Source organism: Nesoenas mayeri, assembly GCF_963082525.1.
Source record: "Nesoenas mayeri genome assembly, chromosome: Z".
Lineage (NCBI taxonomy): Eukaryota > Metazoa > Chordata > Aves > Columbiformes > Columbidae > Nesoenas > Nesoenas mayeri.
This window is the reverse complement of record NC_137542.1, coordinates 22,379,969-22,403,323: the sequence shown is the minus strand read 5'-3', so window position 1 is coordinate 22,403,323 and position 23,355 is coordinate 22,379,969. Positions and strand designations below refer to the sequence as shown.

Genomic DNA, 23,355 nt, shown 5'->3' with positions numbered 1-23,355 from the left:
ACTGTACAAAGGATTTCTTAGAATGAAAAAGCTGGAGAATTGCTAAAAGAAGAGTAAGAATGCCATTCCCTTTTCATTCCAACAGACATGACATAGAATTCATTTCCACCCTTTGGAGGATGTGCTTATGAGCAATGAGTAATGAATAATGCATGCAGAGGATCTGCCATCAGATACAGTATTGCAGCACTGCCTGGGAGTGTAAATGCCTTGAGAAATTCAAGAGATAGTTTAATTTTGTAATTAGCCAGGATGCCACTTTAGAAGACACCTCAGGAGAGGAGACAAGGATGTCATCTTCCTTGCTTCCCACTTATTCCTGAGGATTATACTCTATTCAGGCAGCACTCCCAGAAAGATTTAACTGACCTTCCACCCAGCCTATGTCTCTTTTACCTCTGCAATGACACAGCAAATAATCAACTTATGTGTGCCCACAATCTAATTCTCATTCTGTAAAAATTAAGCCACAAAGTGAAAGTGGTGGATAACACTTTGAATTTGTGAATTCTTATTTACTGCTGCTTTTTAAAAGCTGTTCTGAATTTCACCATCTGCAAAATATCACATACTTAGCTGACTGAAATTAGACACAGTGAGCCAGTTCTTGCTGTGTTTCTCTTGTTCATCCCAGACATTGATCTCTGCAGGCTCTGAGCTCACTTGGGTGTTCTGGGGACAACCATCCACTCTAATCACCTGGCAAAACACAGACAAAATGACACTCAATTTATAGGATGACTAGCACCTCTGCAGTTCCTCTGACAGCCTGTGACATGGCCTTTCAGAGCATCACTGAAATGCCAATGACTGAACTTGCTCCCAGCTGACAGATAGATTTTCTCATTTTTGTTACAAGTTGCAGAAGACACATTGTTTTTGTCTAGTAAATACTACTGATGAAAGATCTAGCACTACACCTTTTTAAAATGAAGTCTGAAGTCCCTCAGGATACCTTCAGAGGTATTAGGTCTCAAAGTTCAAATCTAAGATCTGTTGCTGACCTGAACATTTAATGTAAACATGTAAGTCTTCAGCTTTCATTGCATTAGACAGAGATAACTCTTTCCAGCTGACAAACATCCTAGGAATCTCTTTGTAACTTTATAAATAGATTTTTATATATCTACATACACATACCGTTACAAAAGCTGCTCTATACATATGACACAATCAATATATTGTCTGTAATGTAATAAATGTTTTATGGATTCAGAGACAAGACTGTGGGACTCTTGTAGGCAGGAGATAACATAGGAGTCCTGGTTTGCTTGTTTACAGTTGCACACCACTTGGGTACAGGTCATCACTCCTTCAGTCTATCCTAGATCATAAGAAGTCTCCACAAGTCCACCTGTCAGCTACAGTGCAAGGACTGATTCCTTTCTGTGTAAATCAGTAACACCTTGTTATACTATCTAGCAAAGTCCATAGAGTCGAACACATTCAAAACTGAAGTTCCACACATTCAAACAAAAGGGAAATTAAACCAAAGCCAGACACACAAAATAACCACACCGATTTCTGTGCAGCATTTTCAACTAAGCCACACTGCACAACTGCTCTTAATGAATGAAAAAGACAGCTATGTGATATGTGATTCTCTTGCATTTGCACATACCGGCACCTGAAGGGGTTTTTTATTCTTCTTTCCTCTCAAAGACTTTCTGTCTCTGTTTTGTTGCTTTGCCTTCCTTGCCTCACTGTGGTGTAGCTCACTGGATGGTGAAGACTCTGTGGGAAAGACTCAAAAACCACCATTAAGCTACAGAGTTTTTGTTTACTAAGAGAAGATCTGATAAGACTGAGAGTTGGCAGGTCTCCAAAGCAAGCTGAGAAAGCCTTGTGACACCCAAAGCTTATACTCATACAGTTCAGTGCGAAGATGTACACCATCACAAGACATAAAACAACAAATGTTATCCATCATCTCACACTATTCATACTTAGAACTGGAATCTGCTATATTGTAGCTGTTAGTAAGCAAACTCAGTGGTGGAGAGTCTGAAACTGGCTATAAAAATGTATACCTCTTCACTCTCCATGCATCCGTCTGACCCAATGATACTGCTAACATATTTCTTAGGGATTATGTAATTTATTTTGACTCCTGCAACTCCTGCATTGTTTCCCCAGGGCAGGAGACTTCCTTGGAGCGAGCACAGTCTCTCTGTCACTCTGGCTCTGTAGCCACAGCCACAGGGCTCCCATGAGATGAGGAGAATCAGGGTGACTGAAGCACAGGAGTGGTACAGTTTGGGTACCAGGCACACTTCAGAAATTCCCTACAGCTGTCAGACCCAGCAGAAAGAAAGTGAAAAAATAGCTCTGGACTCTCTTGTTACTACCCTCAACTGCAGCTAATACCTCCTGGGTGCAAAGGAAGTATTTTTATAATGTCTTGAGTTCCCCAGTAAAAGATACTGTACAGGTTCAGTGTTTTATAATTACCACCCATGGCCTTGCAGGTTTTCCCTCTTTTCTCTTTCTTAAAGGACTGTAAGCTGCTGCTCCTGCAGAAACTCCAGTCTCTCCAGGGTGGGCTGATGCAGAAGGATATGCTGCGTTTCAGCTTGTTCTGAGAGATGATGCTGCTGTGACATGACCTGTCAGAGTTGTAGGAGAAGGACTTTGATTCTCTTATCTGGACATGCCTGGGAGGACTACCCGTGCAATTGCAGTCACTGTTATAAGTGGCATGTATGCACAGGGACTTCTTTTGTTTCTTCCCTGAGCTGAAAACACCTTTTTCATCACCTTCAGAGAATCCCCAGTTCACATAACCACCTTCAGTTTCTTCCCTGTCCTGAGAGGAAGGTGCTGCACTCTCTTCACTATTCAGGGATGGCTGGAGACCAAGAGGATGATCAGCCTCTACATCATCAGTCTGTTCTGATGGCAAACAAATAACAGTGTCTCTCTGGCTCCACTCATAATCTTCTGGCTCTTTTCCAATGTGGCTGACACTTGGCAAGTTTTGCTGCCTCACATTTCTACTTCGCAGTTCAGCTCTGAATGCATCTTCCCTGTACTTGGAAGGAGTGCTCAAAAATGACAAGTTGAAGGTCATATCCTCAGAGAAAGCCACTCCCTGATGGTCAGGTGGCACCAGCAAAAATTGTCCGTATCTAGGGGTTGACTTAGTCTCAGATGATACTCCTGAAGTAAGTGTGTCACTTTCTGTTTCTGTCTTTCGAGAGCTGTATTCTACCATCTTGTTACTCTCTGTCCTCAGTATGTGGTCTTTGCACTCTGATGGCCACTGACTCCTTACCAAGCTCCGTAGGAGGGAGGGTGGCATGCTGTAGTACTGGTTCTTCTTGTCATACAAACACTCCAGGCTGCTCAAGGTCTTGGAGAAGAGTGCATTGCTCCAGCTATGGGGCAGCTTCCTACAGGTTTGTCGTTTTGCGTCAGCCAGGAAAGCTTCTTCCACCTGCAAAGTGTCTGCAGCTGAAAGTACTTTCAGGATGTCCACTGTCAGGGCAGATAGGTCTTGCAAATGTCCTAGCTGGCTGTCCAGGGACACTAAAGACTCCTTGATATAAAATACTTTCTCATGCACTTCTTTAAGCTGCAGAAACATCTCCTCCACTCTAGGTAGAAAAAAAAATATATATAATTAAAGTACCAAAACCCAGATCTTTACTTCTGTTTGCCAGATCATGAAAGAAGCCATTATCACATTTTTAAAAAATCAGTGTTTCAAAGAGCCCTTTATTCTTTTCTAATGCTGACTTCCATTCCCATTAATAGTTATATTTGACAAAACCCATCCAGACTTACGACATATTATTCAGATTACGGGGCCAACAGCCAGTAACTTTTAAAGTAACAGGCTTTTTGCTCAATGAGTATCTATTTTTTAAATTACTATTTTCCTACTAATGTCCATTCCTTGCCATAGAACTACTAAACTATGGACACAACAGCACACAGCTTTGGAAATGCTGCATTGGCCATTGCTGTAAATATAAAATGCTGTTAAGTATACTTCTTGTCAGCCAGTTCTCTAGCTTCTCTACATTTCTTGTGTGAGCATGAGAAGGACAATGCTCAAACAAACCTAAGGATACTCTTCCATTTCTCCAATACTGCAGACTACTGGGAAAAGAGTCCTCTCAGTAACCTATCTGGCCTCTGGGAACACATTCTATAGGTCTGTTGCCATCAGTTCCCATCAAGTAAAACTCAACTGCCCCAAAAGCAAAGCCCTTTTTATGGTTTTCAAATCCCCAGTGAACAGTGCAAGAGTTTCTCGGCCTGGAATGACATAATTTTAACCAAATCGTTATCTTCGCAGCTCCTGAAGATAGTCTCCCTAGTGCTTTATTACTAAGACAATGATAAACTAGCTGCAGGCAATATGCAAAAGTTGTTCCTTTCCTTTGTCACTGCGTAACTAAAAGATGTAGTATTTAACCAACAGCTAAATAAAATTAAATACCAGTGTTCCACAATATTTTATCCCTCTAAATTAATTCATTGTATTAATGTTATGCAATGTTGGGAAGTGTGTTTTACAGTTGCACCCAGAAAAGAATTCCTTTCCAGATCTGTATTTATTCTTCCTGTAATTGACTCTGCAGCTTTCAAACAAAGTTACTTACTTTATTTCTTTTACAGGGGACATTCATTTTGCTTGCGTGTTTTGGTTTAGTATGCAGAAAATAAGACTATGAACACGCAAAGATTAAGAGGCTACCTTTCTCTACGCAAAACAAATTTATTAGATGAGACCAGTATTGGCATTCAGTAAGATTTTTTATACTGCTCACTTTCTTTAACTCTTTCCATTAAATGTAATGGCAGCTTTGCTATTGATTTCAATAGAAAGCTAAATTAGGCTAATACTGAGAGTTTTGAAACCCCATCGACAGTTGTGTATTGACATTTTGCAAACCCAGACACTCTTTGCAGATGGTTATATGGTTGTTTCTGTAAACAGCAGTTACATTTAATCACAAGCAATACTCTCACAGCGTTCCTACCCTGCTGACCCTCTAAATAAAAATCTGTATTTTATGCCATACTGTGGCATGTCTTTGTGGTGCTATAAATCACAAATCTTTGCTCATATGCAAAAGGGAAACTGAGCAATACCTTACTGTACCCCTTTAGCCACCTGCACACTGTATACATCTGGGGATGTAATTCTGCTAGCAAAGCTTCTCAGCCAGGCCTGCCACGCAGTTTGAACACATACATTACATTTCCATCATATTTGCAAGGCCTGTGTAGTCTATTGCTCCTCGTGTTCACAGTAGAAGTAGCCTGTTCCAAAAGCATTAGCTTCTCAATGTCTTTTTATATGAGAAATCTACACAAAGAGCACAACTCTGCAGCAAAACACACCTTTCTGTTGTCAGACGGATCCTTTCACTGTCACTGGAACTCAGGCTTTCATTCTTCTCATGAAAATATTCTTCCACACACTGTTCCTCAAAGTCATGGAGTTTCTTTAACTCTTCATCACTCAGGTACAGCTCTGGACAAAGGAGGGAGGAGTTGGTGTGAAGCATGCTGACAAATGCAATTATTTGTAAGAATCCACGAGAAAAAAGAAAACTGTCAGAACAGATTTTCTCTCAATCTTTTTACAAGAATGAAACAGATTTAACTCCATGAATTTGGGCTTATGTATAAAGACTCAATATGACAAATACATGTACATGTGTTTTTTATCTTTCCTTAGGAAGAGAGCAAAACCACACTGACAAAAATTCCAGTGCATTCCCTTTAAAAGCCTCAAAAGTACATACCCAAATGGCAGCTCACAACAACATATTTTCTCCTAAACTTTTTCCTTCATTTTGTTATACATGTGTGACTCACAAAACTTATATACACATATGCAAGACTTACAAAGATTTCACTATAATTCATTGAGGGCTAGTTACCTATAGCAATTACAATCCTTTCAGGTACTCAAAGCTACTAAGATTTTTTTTCACCTAATTGCTTCACGTGTTCATATGTATGAAGCATCAAGCAAAATTACTGGGTGAAAAAGAACACATTCAGAAGTTTAGAGCTTCACAGCTTGGGCTGCTCCTGATGCTACTCTTTAGCACACCAAGACTCCTCAGAGAACAGATTGATTATAAGTCAGTATGAAGAAATGCACACATTGGAAAGCTGCTCCTCTGATCCAAATTTACATCTTCCAAGCTCTTTTTTCATTCCTTTTTTACATTCCAGGGTCCTCACTGTACCCATTAGGGGGGGAATCTGTGCCAAGTGTCACCACAGTGTTTGCTCCAAGTGTGTGGTATTCAGCTGCAACAGACAGGTCAGCAGGGAAGCCCCCCGCAGTGTTCTGGCGTCCTCCTCTCACTTCGAATAAGACTGAATCACCTCCTATGCTCTTTTCGCCCTTAACCCCTCTGTTTTCTTGCCTCCAAGATTTTACTCTCTACCTCGGCACTTTCATTGATTTTCCACAGGGTGGCACTGGATCCTTATTGCTAAAACCAGTTAGTTATAATCACACCAAATGTAAGTTGAAGAAACTTACCAGGTAATGCATAGGTATATAGAAAAGGTATGCAAAGGTACATAAACAGGAAAAAAGCCTCTTTCTGAAAGGAGTGTAGGCAACACGAGCCCTCTTCTACCCAAGTGCTTTTAGATGTGCTAAGCAGTGTTTCAGTTTTCCTTGTGCCTAATGCACCTTACAAGTAAGACATCCACTGTGCTACGTCAGTGACTTATACTATGCATGCATATGAAATGAGCAGTGGTACTTCAAAGCACTTCAAAGGCAGGCTGATGTATCCAACCATGATGGAAGAGCTGAGCCTGGGAGCAGCAGTAAAGCAGCTCAGCATTGATTAGTTAAGCCCATTTTTGAACTCTGTAACCACCTGTGAGCACACCAGATATCTTCAGGGATTCATGTTCAGCAGAGAAAATCCTAGGCAAAGCATAACCCAAGCAGGGTCTGCTCACCTCTGTTATTAGGTATCAATGATGTACGTTGCATTGAAAAGGATGAGGCTGCATAATACTATGTGTCGATGTCTCCCAGTGTTTTTTAAGATAAGGCTACAGCCACCAGCTCCTCCCCATTCCCTTGCCTCACCCCACAAACCACCTAGCCACACTGTTGAATATTCATTCCCATCCAAACATCTTGTGGTCCCCGCCCCACAATCTCCTGCCAGAGATCCAGGAGCTGTTGACAGTGGGACAGGGAACTAGCATCGCTTCAAAGAGGCATTAGGAAGGACTCTGGGATGGAGAAGTCCAGGTTGGGAAGGGTGAAGGTGGTGGGGTTAAGGTGCAGTGATGAGGTAATGCAGAAAGGGAAGATGTGGTGAGCAGGTGGGAGGCCCCTGTGCTCTCTCCCTGTATCTGCCATCACAGCATCTCCTCTGGTCTTAGGCTCTGCAACTATTTTCTCTGGGCAATTAAAAAGGAGTTATTGGTCTTTTCAAGACAAATGTACAGAAATGTATACCTCTAGTGTTGTTCAATTTCTTTCAAAATAAGGTTATTCCATTATACAGAAAAAGCTGCCGTCACTTTATTTCAGCTCAGGGTTTTGGTCTTGACTGATGCACAGTGTGCAGCAGAGCAAAAGCCACATACATAGAAAAGCACTCCTCTAGACATGGTTTCCTACAATAGTTCTCAGACAGTCAATTTAAATTCAGCTTTGCAAATAAAACCAGCCTCCTACCCAGATAATTTTTTTTTTTTTTTTTTTTTAAGAACTGAGCTATAAAGTTATGGGAGGCTGTCAAAACATTCCTCATCAGCTATTTTATAAGGTCCCCAGCTTAGCTCTGCTTACTTAGTCCAACGTCGCCTTCTTCTTGATCCAGTTCATTTGGGGGTCGATGGTGGAAGATGCAGTTTATGAGAAGTCCAATGTGGCTCAGAAGGATGAAAGGTGGGGGCAGCCACGGCTTCTCATGGTAGGTCATAATGTAGCGGTACCGGTTGTACTTCCAGAGCTTGTTCGATATGGATTTCAAATCATAATAAACATTACTGAGAAGAGAGATAGAAGGGGAAGGAGAGTAAAACACTCCTGTGAGGAATACTCTCAATACAGCACAAGATGCTTGTCTACAGATCTAATTTGACACTGAAGTCCCATCCCTCCAGTGAGGTAAATCAGCTTAGCAACTTTCATTTAACAAAGCAGCAGCATGTGCCTGCAGCTAGTGCACTGAGAATGAGATCTTCAAAGCTGCCTAACGGATTTGGAGATCCAATTCCCATCCACATTAATAGGAGCTGGGCAAAAAATATCCCTGAAGTAGCTTTGAAATCTCAGCCAGATTATTTAAACTTTAATACATAGTCTAACTGGGACTTCAACATTGTCTGCCTCTTTGGACTGAATTAAGTGTAAGAGTCAGGCTAAAGGAAGAGTGTTAACAAAATGGTTCCACTGCTCTTCAGTGCACTGCCTCTAAACAAAATACATGCTGCAAGACACAGCTACACGAACAATTCTTCTGCAGGGTACTCTTTGGAGCTATGATATTACTAAATGTGACTGTTGTTGCACTGAATAATTTCCCTTATCTACTATCATAGGCTCAAGTATGTGCAAATAACTTCATGGCTTCTGGCACTGTAATTTCAGTTGCACCATCATACTACACACCCAGAATATAATCACAAAAACATCAGCTTTGCTTCTGGGAGCATAATTAAATATATTGCTCATACTCATTTTCAGTCCCACTTCTGAAACAATCAAACCACTAGGCAGAAGCATTAACATATCATCATTGCTGAAGGTTTAAATCTAGAAATAATTCAAATTATAATTTCACAGCTGTGTATTAAAAAAAAAAATAAAATAAATTGATGCCTTGCCACAACTTCAGGAAAGGGATTTCTAATTGGAAATGGGAATAGAGTTTTGATCTTTCAGTTTTCTTGAATATTAATCACTACATTTCTTCATTTGTAACTTTTTTTAATCTACATCTGATTTTTTCTTCCCCAGAAATACCAGAACTCTAGGAAAAAATAATTAACTACTTGAGTTAGATTGGTCTTTACTAATATTTTACAGAACTTGATCACTACAAAGGTTCCCCTGTTAAAACTTGCAAGGTTAGAATTACTATAAAGACACTGATCAATTACTACAGAATTACTATAAAGACCCTTCCTACTCGGGTAGCAGACATTAAATAGCATATAGTTAAAAACACTACAGTAATATTTCAGTCTAGAACATACTAAATGGCACCAAACAATAGGAATTTTCAAATATTTTCCTAAAGGAAGAGCATGGTCATACGAAGTCATTACCCTATTCCCTTGAATAGCTTCTTTACTTATATGCCAAACTAAATCTTGAGCTGCTCTATGATGAACACTATGTAGGCACTCAACACAACAAATACTTCACAGCTGAATTAATGTTGCTTGTTTGCCAACTAGAGTTGCCCACTTTCACAAAGTCAGATTCTGTTTAAATGATAAAACACTTCAGGTGTCTGCTCATGAGCCCTTTCCTCCCACGCTCTTGCTTCCACCATATGTTCTTTATTCACTGAACCCCCATGGAAAATAGGGTAACAGTCACCATCAGCATGTCTCTGCTGGGACATTTTTGGTAGAAGACTTTTGCAGAAGTGTTGGCAGAACATCTACTAGTTGCTTTTGCCTTTGCAGCAACATACCATGGTACCTACTTAAAGAAAGCAATCAGCAAGTTGACCATGATGATGTACTGCACAAAGAGGTAGACAGCTTGGAGGAATGGCGTGAGGAAGGAGCCAGGAGGACAGTCTTCATTGGTTTCACAGACTGAAAGTGAAGGACATACAGAGCATGGTTAGCATGGAAATCAGATCAGAGTACAGCAGTGGTATGTGCTCCTCATTTGCCCCAGCAAGAAACAGGACAGTCCTCATTACTTTCACAGAGGTACGTTACTAAATTTCCAACTAAAAAGACTACCTCAGCGTAAAGGGGATGTGAGACCTCTTGATGATACTACTGCTCCAAAGTTTCCATTGCAATTTGGAAGCTGGAGACACCTTTTCATACATGTCAGTTCTTATGCCAGTCACCTCACCTTTTGTTAAGGGGAAAAATGATGCAGCAGAAATGTACTTGGGAGATGGCGCATGCTCAAGTAAACTGAAATTGAAATATTTGATCCTTAAAGCAAGTGGCAAAGCTTTCACTGGCTCCACTGTGGAAAGGATACAGCCCAAAGTCTGCTTTGTCAGTACTGGAGTGTTATTCCTTCAGAGCTCCAGTAAGATCACTTTGACTCAGGTGCAAAAGAATATATGGCTACATCTGTGAGATGAAGAAACAAATCATTGAAACTAAGGAATCCTTCTTAATGTTTTTAAATTGTCAATGTCAAAATAAATACTTTTCAATCTTTATAAGTTTTAAACAAATTTTGCACTTTTGAGGAAATTTTTAAACACATTTACAAGGCAGCAGTCCTAAATTCAGGACATGTTCCGCAGCATAAAGAGTCATTAGAGAAATCATAGCTTTATTTGGGAAGTGTCAAATTTCTAAAGGCTTAGGATTAATAAGTGATTAAATGGATTAAACCGTGAAACTTAACAGTGTGCTTTTCTTTAAAAGAATTTTGACTTATGCAACTGAAACACATAGCCATCATGTGACTGTTTCAGCAATAATAAGGGATGCAACACCTTACATTATTTTCATGAACCATAGCTTTGCTGAACTATGTATATTAAATATTTTTATCTATTTGCAAACCTATTTTTCTGTTTTAGGGACTGTTTTACTTGTGCCCATCACTAACCAGCAAGAAAGCGCCTTCCATCTGTAATGCTGAAATGCCTTCTGGAGTGTCTGGTTCTTCTCTCTTACTGAGCCAAGGTCAAAGCCATGATAAGGATATAACATTTTTCCTACTTACGTTGTTTAGTTCTATTTTTCCTGTGTTCAACAGGTTTATCTGTTTAAGAATAATGCCAGGTGGTTAACTCTTAATATGGTGAAAAACAATTTTCCTTTTTTTACTTTTCATTTTTGTTTTTATTCTTTCTTCCTTTAAGGCAACTTTGTAGTCATTTCTCCAAAAGATCAGCAGCTTTGGATTCACCTAACTGGAAATTCATTTCACTGCCAGATACCCTGACCATGAACTAGCTCAGTGTTAATTCCTATGTGTTTTCATCTGAGCTTTGCATTACACTTCCTTTGAAAAGATAACATTGAAGGTTTCAAAGCTTAATCTTTATTTTAAACAAAGAAACTCACCTTTATTCATGCAGCACTACTCATTAAGGACAAATATATATATATATATATATATATATATATATACTCGAACCAAAACTATTTGAGAAAGAATAGACTCAATATGTGGTCAAAAATCTAGTAGCCCAAAGTGGACATGTTTCTGCACGTATTAAATTTAAACTGCTGAGCTGTACTGTGAAAATTACCTACCATCTATTTCTCCAGCATAGACCTCACCAAACATCATCCAGTAGGGTTGAAATACAATATCTCGTGCCAGAGTCCAAGAAGGAGGTTGCTCTGGGGAAAGGATTGCCTTTCGTGACACTCCAAAGCTCAATAGGACTATGGCCATCATGACCACAATATAGAACATGTTTGCTGTCTGGAAGACATTTTTGCATGAATGAATTAGCTGTGTTAATTATATGTAAAGGAGACATACATTTTAGGGAAGAGTGTCAATAACTGCTTTTACAAAGCAGAATACAAAAACATAGCTAATAATTCAATATGATAGAGAAAATGAAAATATTTTATTTCTATGACCTGGACTACCCAGGTATTTTATAGAGGTTAAAGTCATCCTGAACCAAAAAGGCTGCAAGATCTACTTGCCTCTCAAGTCCCTCTTAAGATCTTAAGCAAGCTTTGAAAAATGCAGAGACTCTATGATGGTGCTTTTCTTCAGTGGTATTTCTTCCAAACTGAGAGCAAGGAATAACAGTGAAAATTACTTTGCCTTCTAACACTGCATCAGAATTACTATGCAAGACAGAATATAAAAGTATTAATAAGATAGTTCCCAATAACCGAGGGAAATTACAGCAGGAATCTGCAGATGTCCCTCAAGACTAGGCAGCAGTTCAGCAGCAGTTCTTATAGCAAAAGAGAAAAAAATTAACTTTGATCTCAGAGAAATTTTGCCTGCTAAAAATGGGATATAATTATTTGAATCAAAACATAAAATAATAATGAGACCGTTTCCAAGAGCTAGGGGAATGCTCCATAGTAGTGAGCCCATCTGCAAGAGACAGTGATTTTTATTTCTCCTATTATCAAGCCATATCAGAAACTCAACTCAAATGCAACTCTTCTCTAAGGAATGCAGCAAAAATGTCTTTTGTGAATAAATTCAAATAATGAATAAATTAGAGAGAACTGAAACCTGATTATGGTCAACTCACAAACAGAAAAAGACATTATATTTTCAAGCAATACATTCACTACAAATTACTAGGTGACCTCTCCTTCGACCATAATTCGTTTCTGTCACTTCTGACCTTCACATGTTCCTCAACATATGCCTAAACTACAAAAATATTGCTCCAAAGCATAATACTTACCATTTTCCCAATCATTGTCAGGTATGGGCCAGCATGCTGATTCACAGCGAAAAGATCAAGGAGCCGAGCATACCAAAATATTATATCCAAGCAGTAAAGTAGCCTCCCTGCAGTTTGAATAGGAGGGTTGGACCAGCGCAAACCAAAACCAATCATAAACAGGACGATAGCTATAGAATCAGTAAAATTCCAGTATTCATAAATCCACACCTTCACTTTTTGGTGGAATTTTCCAGGTTCTGAAATAAATACCTGAGTAGAATGTGGAAAAAAAACCCAACAAAACTGTTAAAATTGAAGATACATTCTTTAACCTTTTCTGTCTGAACTGTGTCATGATATTTTGGAACGAATAATTTTTTTTTCCTTTTTTTTTTGCAGGCCCATGTACTGCATATTTCCATTCATTGTTAACTGAGGTTAGTACTTAACCTACTGTGTTGTATTGCTAAGGCACACCATAGGATAGCTTTGCCTATGGAAAAACAGATTCTGAGCCCAAACCCATTAACTGAAGAGCATATTCCTCAGCAAAAAAAAAAAAGAGCAGCCAGATTAGAGCTCTTAAGCATATGTATAATTATAAATTAATGAGCATTTTCTAGAGGAATGGCCATGACCTGCAAGAGCTCTTTAAAAAGCCCCTTGGCCATGGAAAGTACCAACTTAACCTTGCTGATGGGAAAATAACTAATGCTTTTTATTTCAGACTGAAAATACAAAGAAAGATCCTTGTATTCCATCCACCAAGGACACACTAAAAAAAGAAGCACTGGCAACTCGCAAGGTAAAGAAGGAAATGTTCACTCCTTGAACTGTGAGGTGCCCCAAAGGGATTTTAAGCTTCACTGAGCAAATGTGTGAAGTGGAATCTTTGGGAGGCTGTAAATAAAACCTTTGCACATTGCACAAGTGAGGCCAATTATGCAGTGCTATGTAAGATCACACTGATAAGTAGCAAGCAAAGGAGAGTTTTTCAAATGTTACCCTTGATCCTGCGAAAATTTACGCACACGAACACATTAATGTAAACAACTGATCCTACTCAATTCAGCTGGACTAACTCACATGAGGAACTAGTTGCAGGGTCAGGGCCTAAGGCTTTAACAGTTACTTGATACAATCTAGAGAAATAAAGTTATATATAACAAGGACTTCAGCAGTTAAGTAGCTGCACGTGTAAGACACAGTGTCCTACAAAGTCTTTGCCAGCAGATCAGAACTACCATATAGACGAAGAAAATCAAGCAGAAGACATGAATGTAAAAGTCTCCAATGAATGCTAACACTAGAAATAACTGATGTTTCCTCTGTCCCACCATCAACACAATGCAACAGCACAACAGCCATTTTAAAAGTTCTTGCTATTTCCCATTCAATTTTTTTCTCAATTAGACAATCCTTGTGTAGATTTTTTTTCAACTTTATCTTGTGCAGCCACAGAACGTGTGTATTTATCCAAGCTTCAATATATTCCCAGCATCTCTGCTACCCCTTGAAATCCTTCACCTCCCTTGTACTGATGTTGCAGTCTCCTAAGTGATCTGTTGTAACAAAATCCTTCACTCAGAACTGCAATGGGTTTCTTCATAGTTTTATTCCCCAAGAACTACAGCATTTCTACTGTCATGTAACAGATAATTCACACCAATATTGTTTATTATATGCTGAACCTACAATGAAGATATGCCTGATCAGACACAATAATTTGGGCAACCCATAGCTGGATTTGTTCCCACCCTTAGGTTTGGATTGCAAGTTGTGTTCAGAAGTTGATGGTGGCTTTTCTTCCGTTTTGTTTGTAGAGGTTCAGTTAGACTTGATGGAGAGCCATAAATTATTCTATACATAACACCTATTAAGTGATAACAATGTCTACACCCGAAGTAAATATATAAAGACAAATTCCATACTTACTACGAGAAGTGGTCCACTCAAAAAAAAAAAAAAAAAAAAAAAAAAAAAAAAGACAGGTGCATACAGTTTGGCTCCAAATCTCAATACAGCACAATCACTTTCAAGTGACATGCACATTACCACTGGCATTACACAGAAAAATAGCTTTAAGAACAAACTTTCAGATGCATTTTTGAAGCCCAAGTACTGGTCTTCAAATAAAAGACTTTTCAGAAATAAATGCCTTGTATAACTCTTTCCTGTGCTAAACTCTCTACAAAAAATGCAGGATTTGAATTTTTCAGTTTATGTTATTCTCTGGTTTATAATATATCTTCTATAGATAAGAAGTGTGAATGTAAAAGCTTACCTCCCTGACTTTTTCAATAGCAGTGCTGAAAATATAAATGATAACAAGCCACTCTTGCACACTTGGTCTTGGTTCCATCTTCACCAACACAGTGTAAGTGAAGAGCATGAGAAACACCATGTACGCCATCTGCAAAACACACAGTATATAACCTATAGGCACAAAAATCTCCAACAAATTTCTGCAAACATATTAACAAGTGATTAGCCTGACTATATATATTCAAAGTACAAGGGCACGGTCAGAATTTTGAGCCCCAAAACTTCCCTCCAGTTCTCCAAATATTTTTTGTAGGAATATCCTTAAATATCATCTGGAAATTGGTGCTTTAGTACTGAATAAATGGGAAGATGAACTATTGCAATGCAAGCTCACCTAGACTCCAAATCCATGTATACAACAGGCTATTATATCTGCCATCATTACTTGAACGTAAAGGCAGTTCTATGCTTTTATCCTAACCTTCTGCTGGAGGAAGTAAGCGCTCTCAAAGCTATATGAAACCCTGCTGGTTAATCAGTGCCTCCCAAAACACAGGAAGAACAATATCAGGTGTAAAGCATATATTTTTAAGGTACCAGAACACATTAGAAATGTATCTGAGATAATAGATTAATGACCTATAAAGCAGTTAGCCACACCCTACTAAAGGAGTAATAGTTTATATACAGGGTGGGCTGATCCAACAGGCAGCCTGATCTTAAAACACCTTAAGCTACACTGACACAGTGTCAGTTACTAAAATTGATTTAATAAATGCATATTTCTCTATAACAAATGATCTCCCATAGATTAATATTCACTAATTCTGAAACAGTTCCTAAAGAAAGTGACATGAATATCTCTAAGGTATTTAAGGCCAGCTTCAAATCTCTCTCTCTACACCTGCAATTAAACACCTTAAAAAGCTGTGCTTGGGGTTTTCTTTAGTTCCTTATTGTGGTTTTTTGTTTGGTTTTTTAACACAGCTGCATTACTTTAGCTGTAAAACTTTCTACTTAATTGTGAGAGAAATATTCAACTGTCTTCCCATCCACCCCCACCATTAACTGGCTGCAAATCCATGCAGGCTACAAAGTAAAAGCAACATCAAGTGGTATTTGGAAAATCAAAAGAGGATTCTGGCAATTCAGGTTCTAGCATGATGACCAACCGTGTGAAACCAGAACTTGACAATTGGTGCGTTGTAGAATTCATAGATTTTTCGAGTTCCAGGAAGGTTTCCTTGTCCATTGTCTACTTGGCTTTCATCAGACTTTTGAGCAACCTTCTCCACATCATAATCCTTCTTGAAAAGAAAAGACCATTTTTAAAAGTAAGAAACCATGAGTTACGATTGCAAAGGTTATGTTACATTAGAGGGAAGATAGGCAGAGATGTTTGGGCTTTTTTCTGGATATACAAACCATTAATGTACCTTGATTTTGACTGGTTACAACCATGGAAACTGCAATAATGCACACTTTTCTACTACAAACAGGGATTTAGGGTTTGCTTTACATGGCATCTCTGCCAGGCTCAAGTGATGCAGAAGTAGACACACCTTGTTTTTCAACAAGAAGGGCGGAGGCTAGACCTCTGGAAGGGCTATGATGTAATTCAAAAAGCAAAATGTCAAGGAGAGACTAAGAGTGAAGGGTGGCCATGAAGAGGGGGAGAGGCTGTCGCTGAAATGCAGGGCAGAGGCTGCTGGTCAGGAAGACTGGGACCAAGGAGTGAGTTGGAGAGGATAAGACCTAGACTGCCTCAGTTCTGCTGTCTCCCTGCTTTGGTCAGCTCGACTGGGCAACCTGAATGGAGTTTTACAGTTGTGGTTTTGTATATGATACGAAACCATTCTCAGATTATTTGGTATACAAGATTACATAGGTATTTATCTGCAGCTTGAGTAGACTTTGTGCCCTAAAATACCTGTGTGACTGACAGGTAATTATACTGTTCTCATAATTTTGTGAGGTTGGGAAGGATTTTCTCATTATGACCAGAACAGAAGTAACACCCAGGACAGATGAAGTGACTTTTCGAAGGTCACTTCAGTTCGTATCCAAACCAGGGATCAAACCCCTACTTCCTGAGAGTTCAGCCCCAACAATTCCAACTGATCACCTTTTCCTCACTCCTCAGGATCATACTGCAGTAAACAGAGAGACTCCAACACACAAATGACTGATCATCAGACACTAACCAGAGACAAGGCATCTTTAGAGCTGGTTGGGCTCTGGTCCCCATGATACCATGTGAACTGGTGGAAGTCTTGAGACTGAGGTACATGAGACATTTCTGCCTTGCTTTTAAACTCCAGCATCAAGATGGTGGGAGGCAGAAGAATACTCATAATGACCTAAAAGAGAGACATGAACTAAATTCAGCAGTGATAACACAGACCTGAGGCCAGAGTCAGGTATGCATGGTGCCAGCACAAACCCAATACAGTTCCACTGGCCTTGGAGGGAGCCACTGGTGCAGGGGATCTCTGTATCACACTCCTGCAGCCTGCAAATAAATGTGTTGCTCTTGACTATTTTGTGGCTAACGAGAGTGTCATGGTATCTGGGGATACTTTAGATACTGCACCCCATGTCCGGAGAGCACCCCTCCCATCAGCAGCTCTGCTGGAGAATCAGCGATGCAGGGCAGAGAGAGCAGGTGGGGAGGGACTGAAGAGTGACGAGAGAATGGGAACAGAAAAAAACAAACCAAACCAAACCAAACCAAAACCCTCACAAAGTGCATTCTCCTAAGGTCACCCCACAACTGCTTTTGCAAAGAAGTAAAATAGAAGCAAGTACTGTCTTTCCTCCCTGTCTTTCTTTTCTGTCCCACATGTGCACACTTCAATCCGTGCCTAAGTACTTCTGTCTGAGACTGCATTAGACACGTTCATAACCACAAAGACATGTACAAAGCATGTAAAAAGCATTTAAATTCTCAGAAAATGCTAAAGTGATGTTGCCTTAAACCAGGAGTTCTTCCGCATCTTCAGGCGGCCCATCCACATATCAGTCAGCAGCATCTGGGTGCAAGTATGGGATATGAAAGGCCGCAACCCCACAGACACTGCTAGTTTTAAGCAAGTTGAGTTGCTCCAGTTTTTCAGTTCATAGGTCAGCAACTTCATGGCCATCTGCTCATTTTGTTTGAATGCCTTCTCCAGGACATCTAAGGCAAGCTGTCCAAATTCCCTAAAGCAGAAAAGAATTAACAGTTAACATAACAGTGATCAGTCAAAACTCAGAATCACTGCTGCAAAGAGGTCGGTTTGAAAACTCCACTATCAAAAGTTCAGCTAACAATCTCAGTAAGCATGCCTTCTCTCATTTTTCCCATTGCTTTATCAATATATCTAGTGAATAATAATTTGGGGAGCAAATCTAACTATTTTGTCTTAATCACAAGATTTAGAGTCATCTAGATTTTTAATTTTTTATTTTTTTTGGTTCTTAATCTCACTCAGCAATCAAAATGGACCCTGTGAAGTTGTATGTATATCCTTCAACAACAGATTCATTGTCACTGTGGGCAAGTATAGCAGGCAGCTGCAAAAGTGTCTTCTTTTACACTGGCTCTTAAGCATCTCCATAGCGAAGATCCCTCAAGGAAGATACACCTTCCTTTAAATTAAGGTGAGGAACCACATGCAAAACAAGACTGCACATCCTATTGTACTCTAAACCTGAAGCATGATGTCTACAAAGAAAAACTACCAGAAAACACTAACATGGAATGACAAACATGAAGAAAATTCTTGGTTGACTTCATTTTTTTATTCACTTGGTTATTTCAGCATACAGTTTTTCTTTAGGTCTTATACAGAGCAGGATTTAAGCACTGATTTTCGTTTGCACATTACCACATGTTACAGATTTGAAAAGCCCAATACATACGTGCCATATGGCTTTTTAACAAGTTGAACTGGAAGAGAAGCTGTAAGGGAAATTTCAGTCTTCCACTTGACCAATTCACAGCAAGCCACACATTACTCACCTATATTTTAATTTTCAAATATGCAACTAGATAACATGCTAATAGATTTCCTTTAACTCTTGACTAGACTGCATACCCATACATAGCTCCATTACATAATAGGAAAAGTGGGAAGCTGATAGTATTTATTTTACACTCCATTGTACCACTAACCGCACAAACTCTTAGTGGATTAGGAAAATATCTACCACTCTAAGCACTGCAGAACTTTATTAACTGAAGTGAAGGGAGAACCCATACTTTGAGTACTTCTTGAGTTCTTCTGAAGTGTCATCCACCATGTTGCTCTGTTTAGCTTCACGGGCCATTGCCCTGTAGAGTTTACAAGCCACAACAGCTTTGACCATGGCTTCCTCTCCATGCTGCCAGAAGAACATTGCCATTTTCTGCCTTTTCATTAATACTGCCCAAACCAGAAGGTCGTTATAGGGGTAGATAAAGCCAGATGACTCATAGTTCTCTGCAAAGTTTATATCCTCTTTTGATTTCTTCTTACACTTATGGAAAGCAGTGGATCTTTCCTACAAATTTGTTTTTCAAATAAAGAAAATCTCAATGAATGGTTGAGGTTCAGATTCATATAAATAAAACTGCATGCAACTTGAATTGCAACTAGTAAACTATTTTATCGTAATATACATTTAAGTCATAAACCACAGCTAGGATCACATTCAGATTACCAGTGCTAAGAAGCTGGTAACATTAGTGGAGAAAACACTCCTTGCTCTGTACCTATGCCATTTATAGCCTCGTTTGCCACAGTGATACCAAGATCCTACTTTCATTCCCTTCTTGTACTTGCGTCATGACAAGAGAAAAAGCAATCAGTAGACTGAAACATACACCATGCACTTGAGATACTTAATAAAATATGATTTTACTGTCTGCCACAAAGGTAATGCAAACTTGCTCTACATTCATGTCTGGATACTTTTCCATTAAAGGCAAACTCTCACTGGTGTAAGTGAGGTTGTCCCAGAGCTACAACGGTTTCATTTTGGCTCAGCCTAATTCCAATAAATCCATTTAAACTCATTCTACTTTATGTTTTGTCTGCCAAATTTACATATGTAACAATCTTTGCTGTGTTATCATTGTTTCTTTGAAAGAAAATACTCTGTCATCATTTTCTAGATATCAGAACTGTATCTTTTCTTCGCAGGCTTACTGTAGTTACTTTAATAAGCATTCATGAGAAAACATCAGGAAAGTCAGAGAATTTGTACTGTTGCTTCCAAATAAGAAGAGCTTTCACCCACACTTGATGTTCAGAAATTTAATGATATTACAATTCAGTGAACAAAAGGCCTTAGCAACACATGGGTGGAACTTAAAAAGTATCACAGGAGGAGTCTGAGCTTGATTTCAACATTAAAATTGCAACACCTGTACTTCACGAACAATAAGCACTAAAATGTTGCTTCCGCTGGAATTCAAATAGAATTATGTTAACTAAAGCCTTACCAACATATGTCTAAAATGTCTCAATAAAATTAGCAGCCAAATATGTCCTAAGCAAAGCCTAGAATAAGCAATTATATTACCTTGTATTTGTAAGGCTGTGCTGTTCTGAAGAACTGAGAATGCAAAGTACTTTCAGCAGATCCCATTCTGCTACCTGTCTGATTACTCTGATGAAGGGAGTGAGACAAACTCTGCGAAAATCTGGAGAGCACTCTCTAGATCCAAAGGCATTCCATAAAACACAAGGAGAGAAATGCAAATTAGAGATGAAGTTTTCCTGTATTTATCTCTGATTGCAATGGTGTGTTTAGAAACTGATGTTACTGAAGACTAGTGCATCAGAAATCACTAGAACTACCACTGGAGCTTATACCATCTAGATAAAAACAGCCTGTTTCACATCTAACTTAATACATATATGTATTTATTTATTTATTTATGATATTTTTTTTTTTTTTCCTGAATCTCTCAATTCAAAATATTGATTTCCCCAATAGCATCCAACAATTACAACAACATGGCTTGCACCAGATTGGAATCACCCAACCTGGAAGCTCTTGCAAGTACCACCCTTATAAAAAGTGACATAAACCCATTAGAAAACGGAAGTTCTCCGAACTTTTTGCTGACCATTTCCTCCAAAGGATGGCATGTCTAGCATCCCTTGGCATTTTGTTCAGTGTTGACTGAGAGGAAAGAATGTTACCAACTGAATCACTAACTGTCTTCCCTGAAGTTCCTAGTTACATGATTATGTGGTTTCACTCATTTCTGTTAAGGTCATATTTCACAAGGATACAGAGAAAAGTGTTACAACATCTCAAATATCTCTTTTTAAGCATTGTATTAAGCCAGAGACTCCCAGAAAGCTCTGCCTATGTGTCTCTATTCACTCCAAAAAATTATTTCTTCCCATTTTCCCTGATCACTCTGAGGTACTTCTACTAGTCATGAAAGTAGTATGTTGGGATGAGAGGTTTTTGTTGTTTGTTTTTTAACATATGGAAGTAATTTAATCAAAATCTAGTTCTACTCCAAAAACAAGGCAGAATTCTGATGTGGTAAATCTGCTCTTTCTGTGATGCTGAGAATGATATTCAGCTAATTTATTGAGAAGTTTGGGCTGTTTTCAGGCTACTCATTTTGGAAAGTCAATGAGGAAAATCAAAGTGCCAGTATGTTTGCATACTGTTTTTCTGAGGCAGTTTGTTTGCTTGTAGAGGTGATGCTACTCATATGCAGGCATGGCACAATGCTACGCCATAGAGTGAAACATCCTAGACATCTAGAAGGTGCAGAACGGCACACACGTCCAAGCACAACCCTCTGCCTGAACAAAGCCACTGCACCACGGGTGCAGCCTGGTACAAGCAGCATGAGACTTCCCCTGTGATGATCAGTGCATCACGGAAAAAAGCTCTGCCAGGCAAACATATCTCACTGGCCTGGGCTGGAGGACACACCACTCACACTGAGCTCCTTCTAAAAGGTTAAGACATTTGCTCAAAACCTGGGTCAAGGATCTCCATGTTGCTCTTCACTATGTCATGTTGACATGCTCTAAATCTCGTCCAATGCCTGTTGAATTCAGTATTTCTGTGAGGCAGTTCAAGTTGCAAGAGTAGAAACATGCAAATGCTTTGCAAAAGGGAAAATGGTGGTTAGTACAGCCTTGTTGGTCTTTATGGATGCATGACAAAGAACACAACACTGCTACTGAGCACAAAGGTAAATTCACTGAACGAATAGTTAATTTAACAATCACCAGTGTTCTTGAGGGGCAGGAAGTAGTTTGAGAAGGGATGTCTGTTTTATTTGCAATCTCTCCACAGCTGGCAAAGAGGTTCATAAAGCAGGCAAGCATGGCCTACATTTAAGTGATGTTCTTCAGACAAACCACAATGACAACCTGGGCTACTTTCAGGTGTCATGTTTGGCTTTTCTTGGTGACCAGTGGTAGCCATTTCTCAGAAGTTACCTTGTGTTTTCTGTAAAGATCATTGTAGAGAATTCGGAAATGCTTCCTTGTGTAGCTGCTCCGATAAGCTCCACCAAGGAGGTACTCTATCACCAACCCAATATCAATCAGTGATATCTTGTAATCCAAGGACAGGGTATTCTGAAACACCAAATGTCACAAGCATTTCATGATGCTATAATATGCAACATTCAACATCTCACAGCTCTACCACTATAAGGAGAGTCTGGAAGAAGCTGGAGCTAGAAGTTCCTGCATCTGTCAGGGAAGTGCACACATTCATTAGGCATATGGAATTCCCCTAGGAGGGAGAACACAGGCACATCCACATTTTCAGCCTGAAAAGTGTGATGTCTACAGTTCACTGCACCCACAACACACAGGGACATATATTGCAATGTTCACAAGACCACCTGCACTCAACAGTGATCGTAATGGTCAGGTCAGTCACTACCAGCCAGAGAGATTGATAAAAGTCATCTTCTTCTCATAACAAGAGAAAACAAGCAGGGTATGATTTGCGCATTAAGCCAATTCATTAATTAAAAATGAAGTGGATGAAGGATATTGTAGAGTAATGTTGTACTTAATGTTGTAGGGTAATTCTTGGAGACTGGTAATCTCTGCCATGTATCTCCATTCAAATGAAGCACCAGTAAAGCTGGTCACACTAGTGGAGAAAATACTGTGAAGTCCATGGTCACATCACCCTGGTGGTTGTCCTAGCTACTGCGGTACCATATTCAATAAGAGTGCAACTGCTCAACCCATTCACAGAGCACTTATGCATACTTATAGAAGTACAGGAGAAAAAGGCTTTTCAGTGTTTAGATCTGTTTGCATGTCTCAAGTGAGTTTAGCTCACCTAAGAGTGCAGAAGTTTTGAGATTGCTCACCCATCTTCTACCTAAATTCCCCTATTCCATTTAAGTGCCAAATACTTCCCCTTAGATCACACTCCAAGTTTTTCCAGAGTGTCCTCAGATGTTACCAGACCATGGGTTTTAGGAGACAAGTCATATCAAGGAGAAAATCACTTCAGTATCAGTGAGAAAGACAGACTTTTCAGCCTGGAAATGTTCAATGTATTTTCAACACTG

The 23,355-nt window shown here is 39.3% G+C and overlaps 1 protein-coding gene across 1 annotated transcript in view; it reads right to left on the bottom strand.

Moving 5' to 3' along the window:
* TRPM6 (transient receptor potential cation channel subfamily M member 6) overlaps nt 1-23,355 on the bottom strand; it is a gene marked incomplete at its 3' end in the record, with an annotated part of 108,613 nt that overhangs the window by 23,344 nt on the left and 61,914 nt on the right. The window contains exons 14-28 of the mRNA XM_080363155.1: nt 22,256-22,396; nt 20,358-20,492; nt 19,054-19,334; nt 17,783-18,011; nt 17,015-17,170; nt 15,983-16,117; nt 14,830-14,958; nt 12,564-12,815; nt 11,428-11,602; nt 9,669-9,783; nt 7,799-7,998; nt 5,356-5,488; nt 2,452-3,596; nt 1,622-1,734; nt 573-699 (exon numbers count right to left, since the gene is read on the bottom strand). Coding sequence (XP_080219281.1) covers nt 573-699; nt 1,622-1,734; nt 2,452-3,596; nt 5,356-5,488; nt 7,799-7,998; nt 9,669-9,783; nt 11,428-11,602; nt 12,564-12,815; nt 14,830-14,958; nt 15,983-16,117; nt 17,015-17,170; nt 17,783-18,011; nt 19,054-19,334; nt 20,358-20,492; nt 22,256-22,396 — 3,466 coding nt within the window. The remainder of the gene's footprint in view (nt 1-572; nt 700-1,621; nt 1,735-2,451; nt 3,597-5,355; nt 5,489-7,798; nt 7,999-9,668; nt 9,784-11,427; nt 11,603-12,563; nt 12,816-14,829; nt 14,959-15,982; nt 16,118-17,014; nt 17,171-17,782; nt 18,012-19,053; nt 19,335-20,357; nt 20,493-22,255; nt 22,397-23,355) is intronic.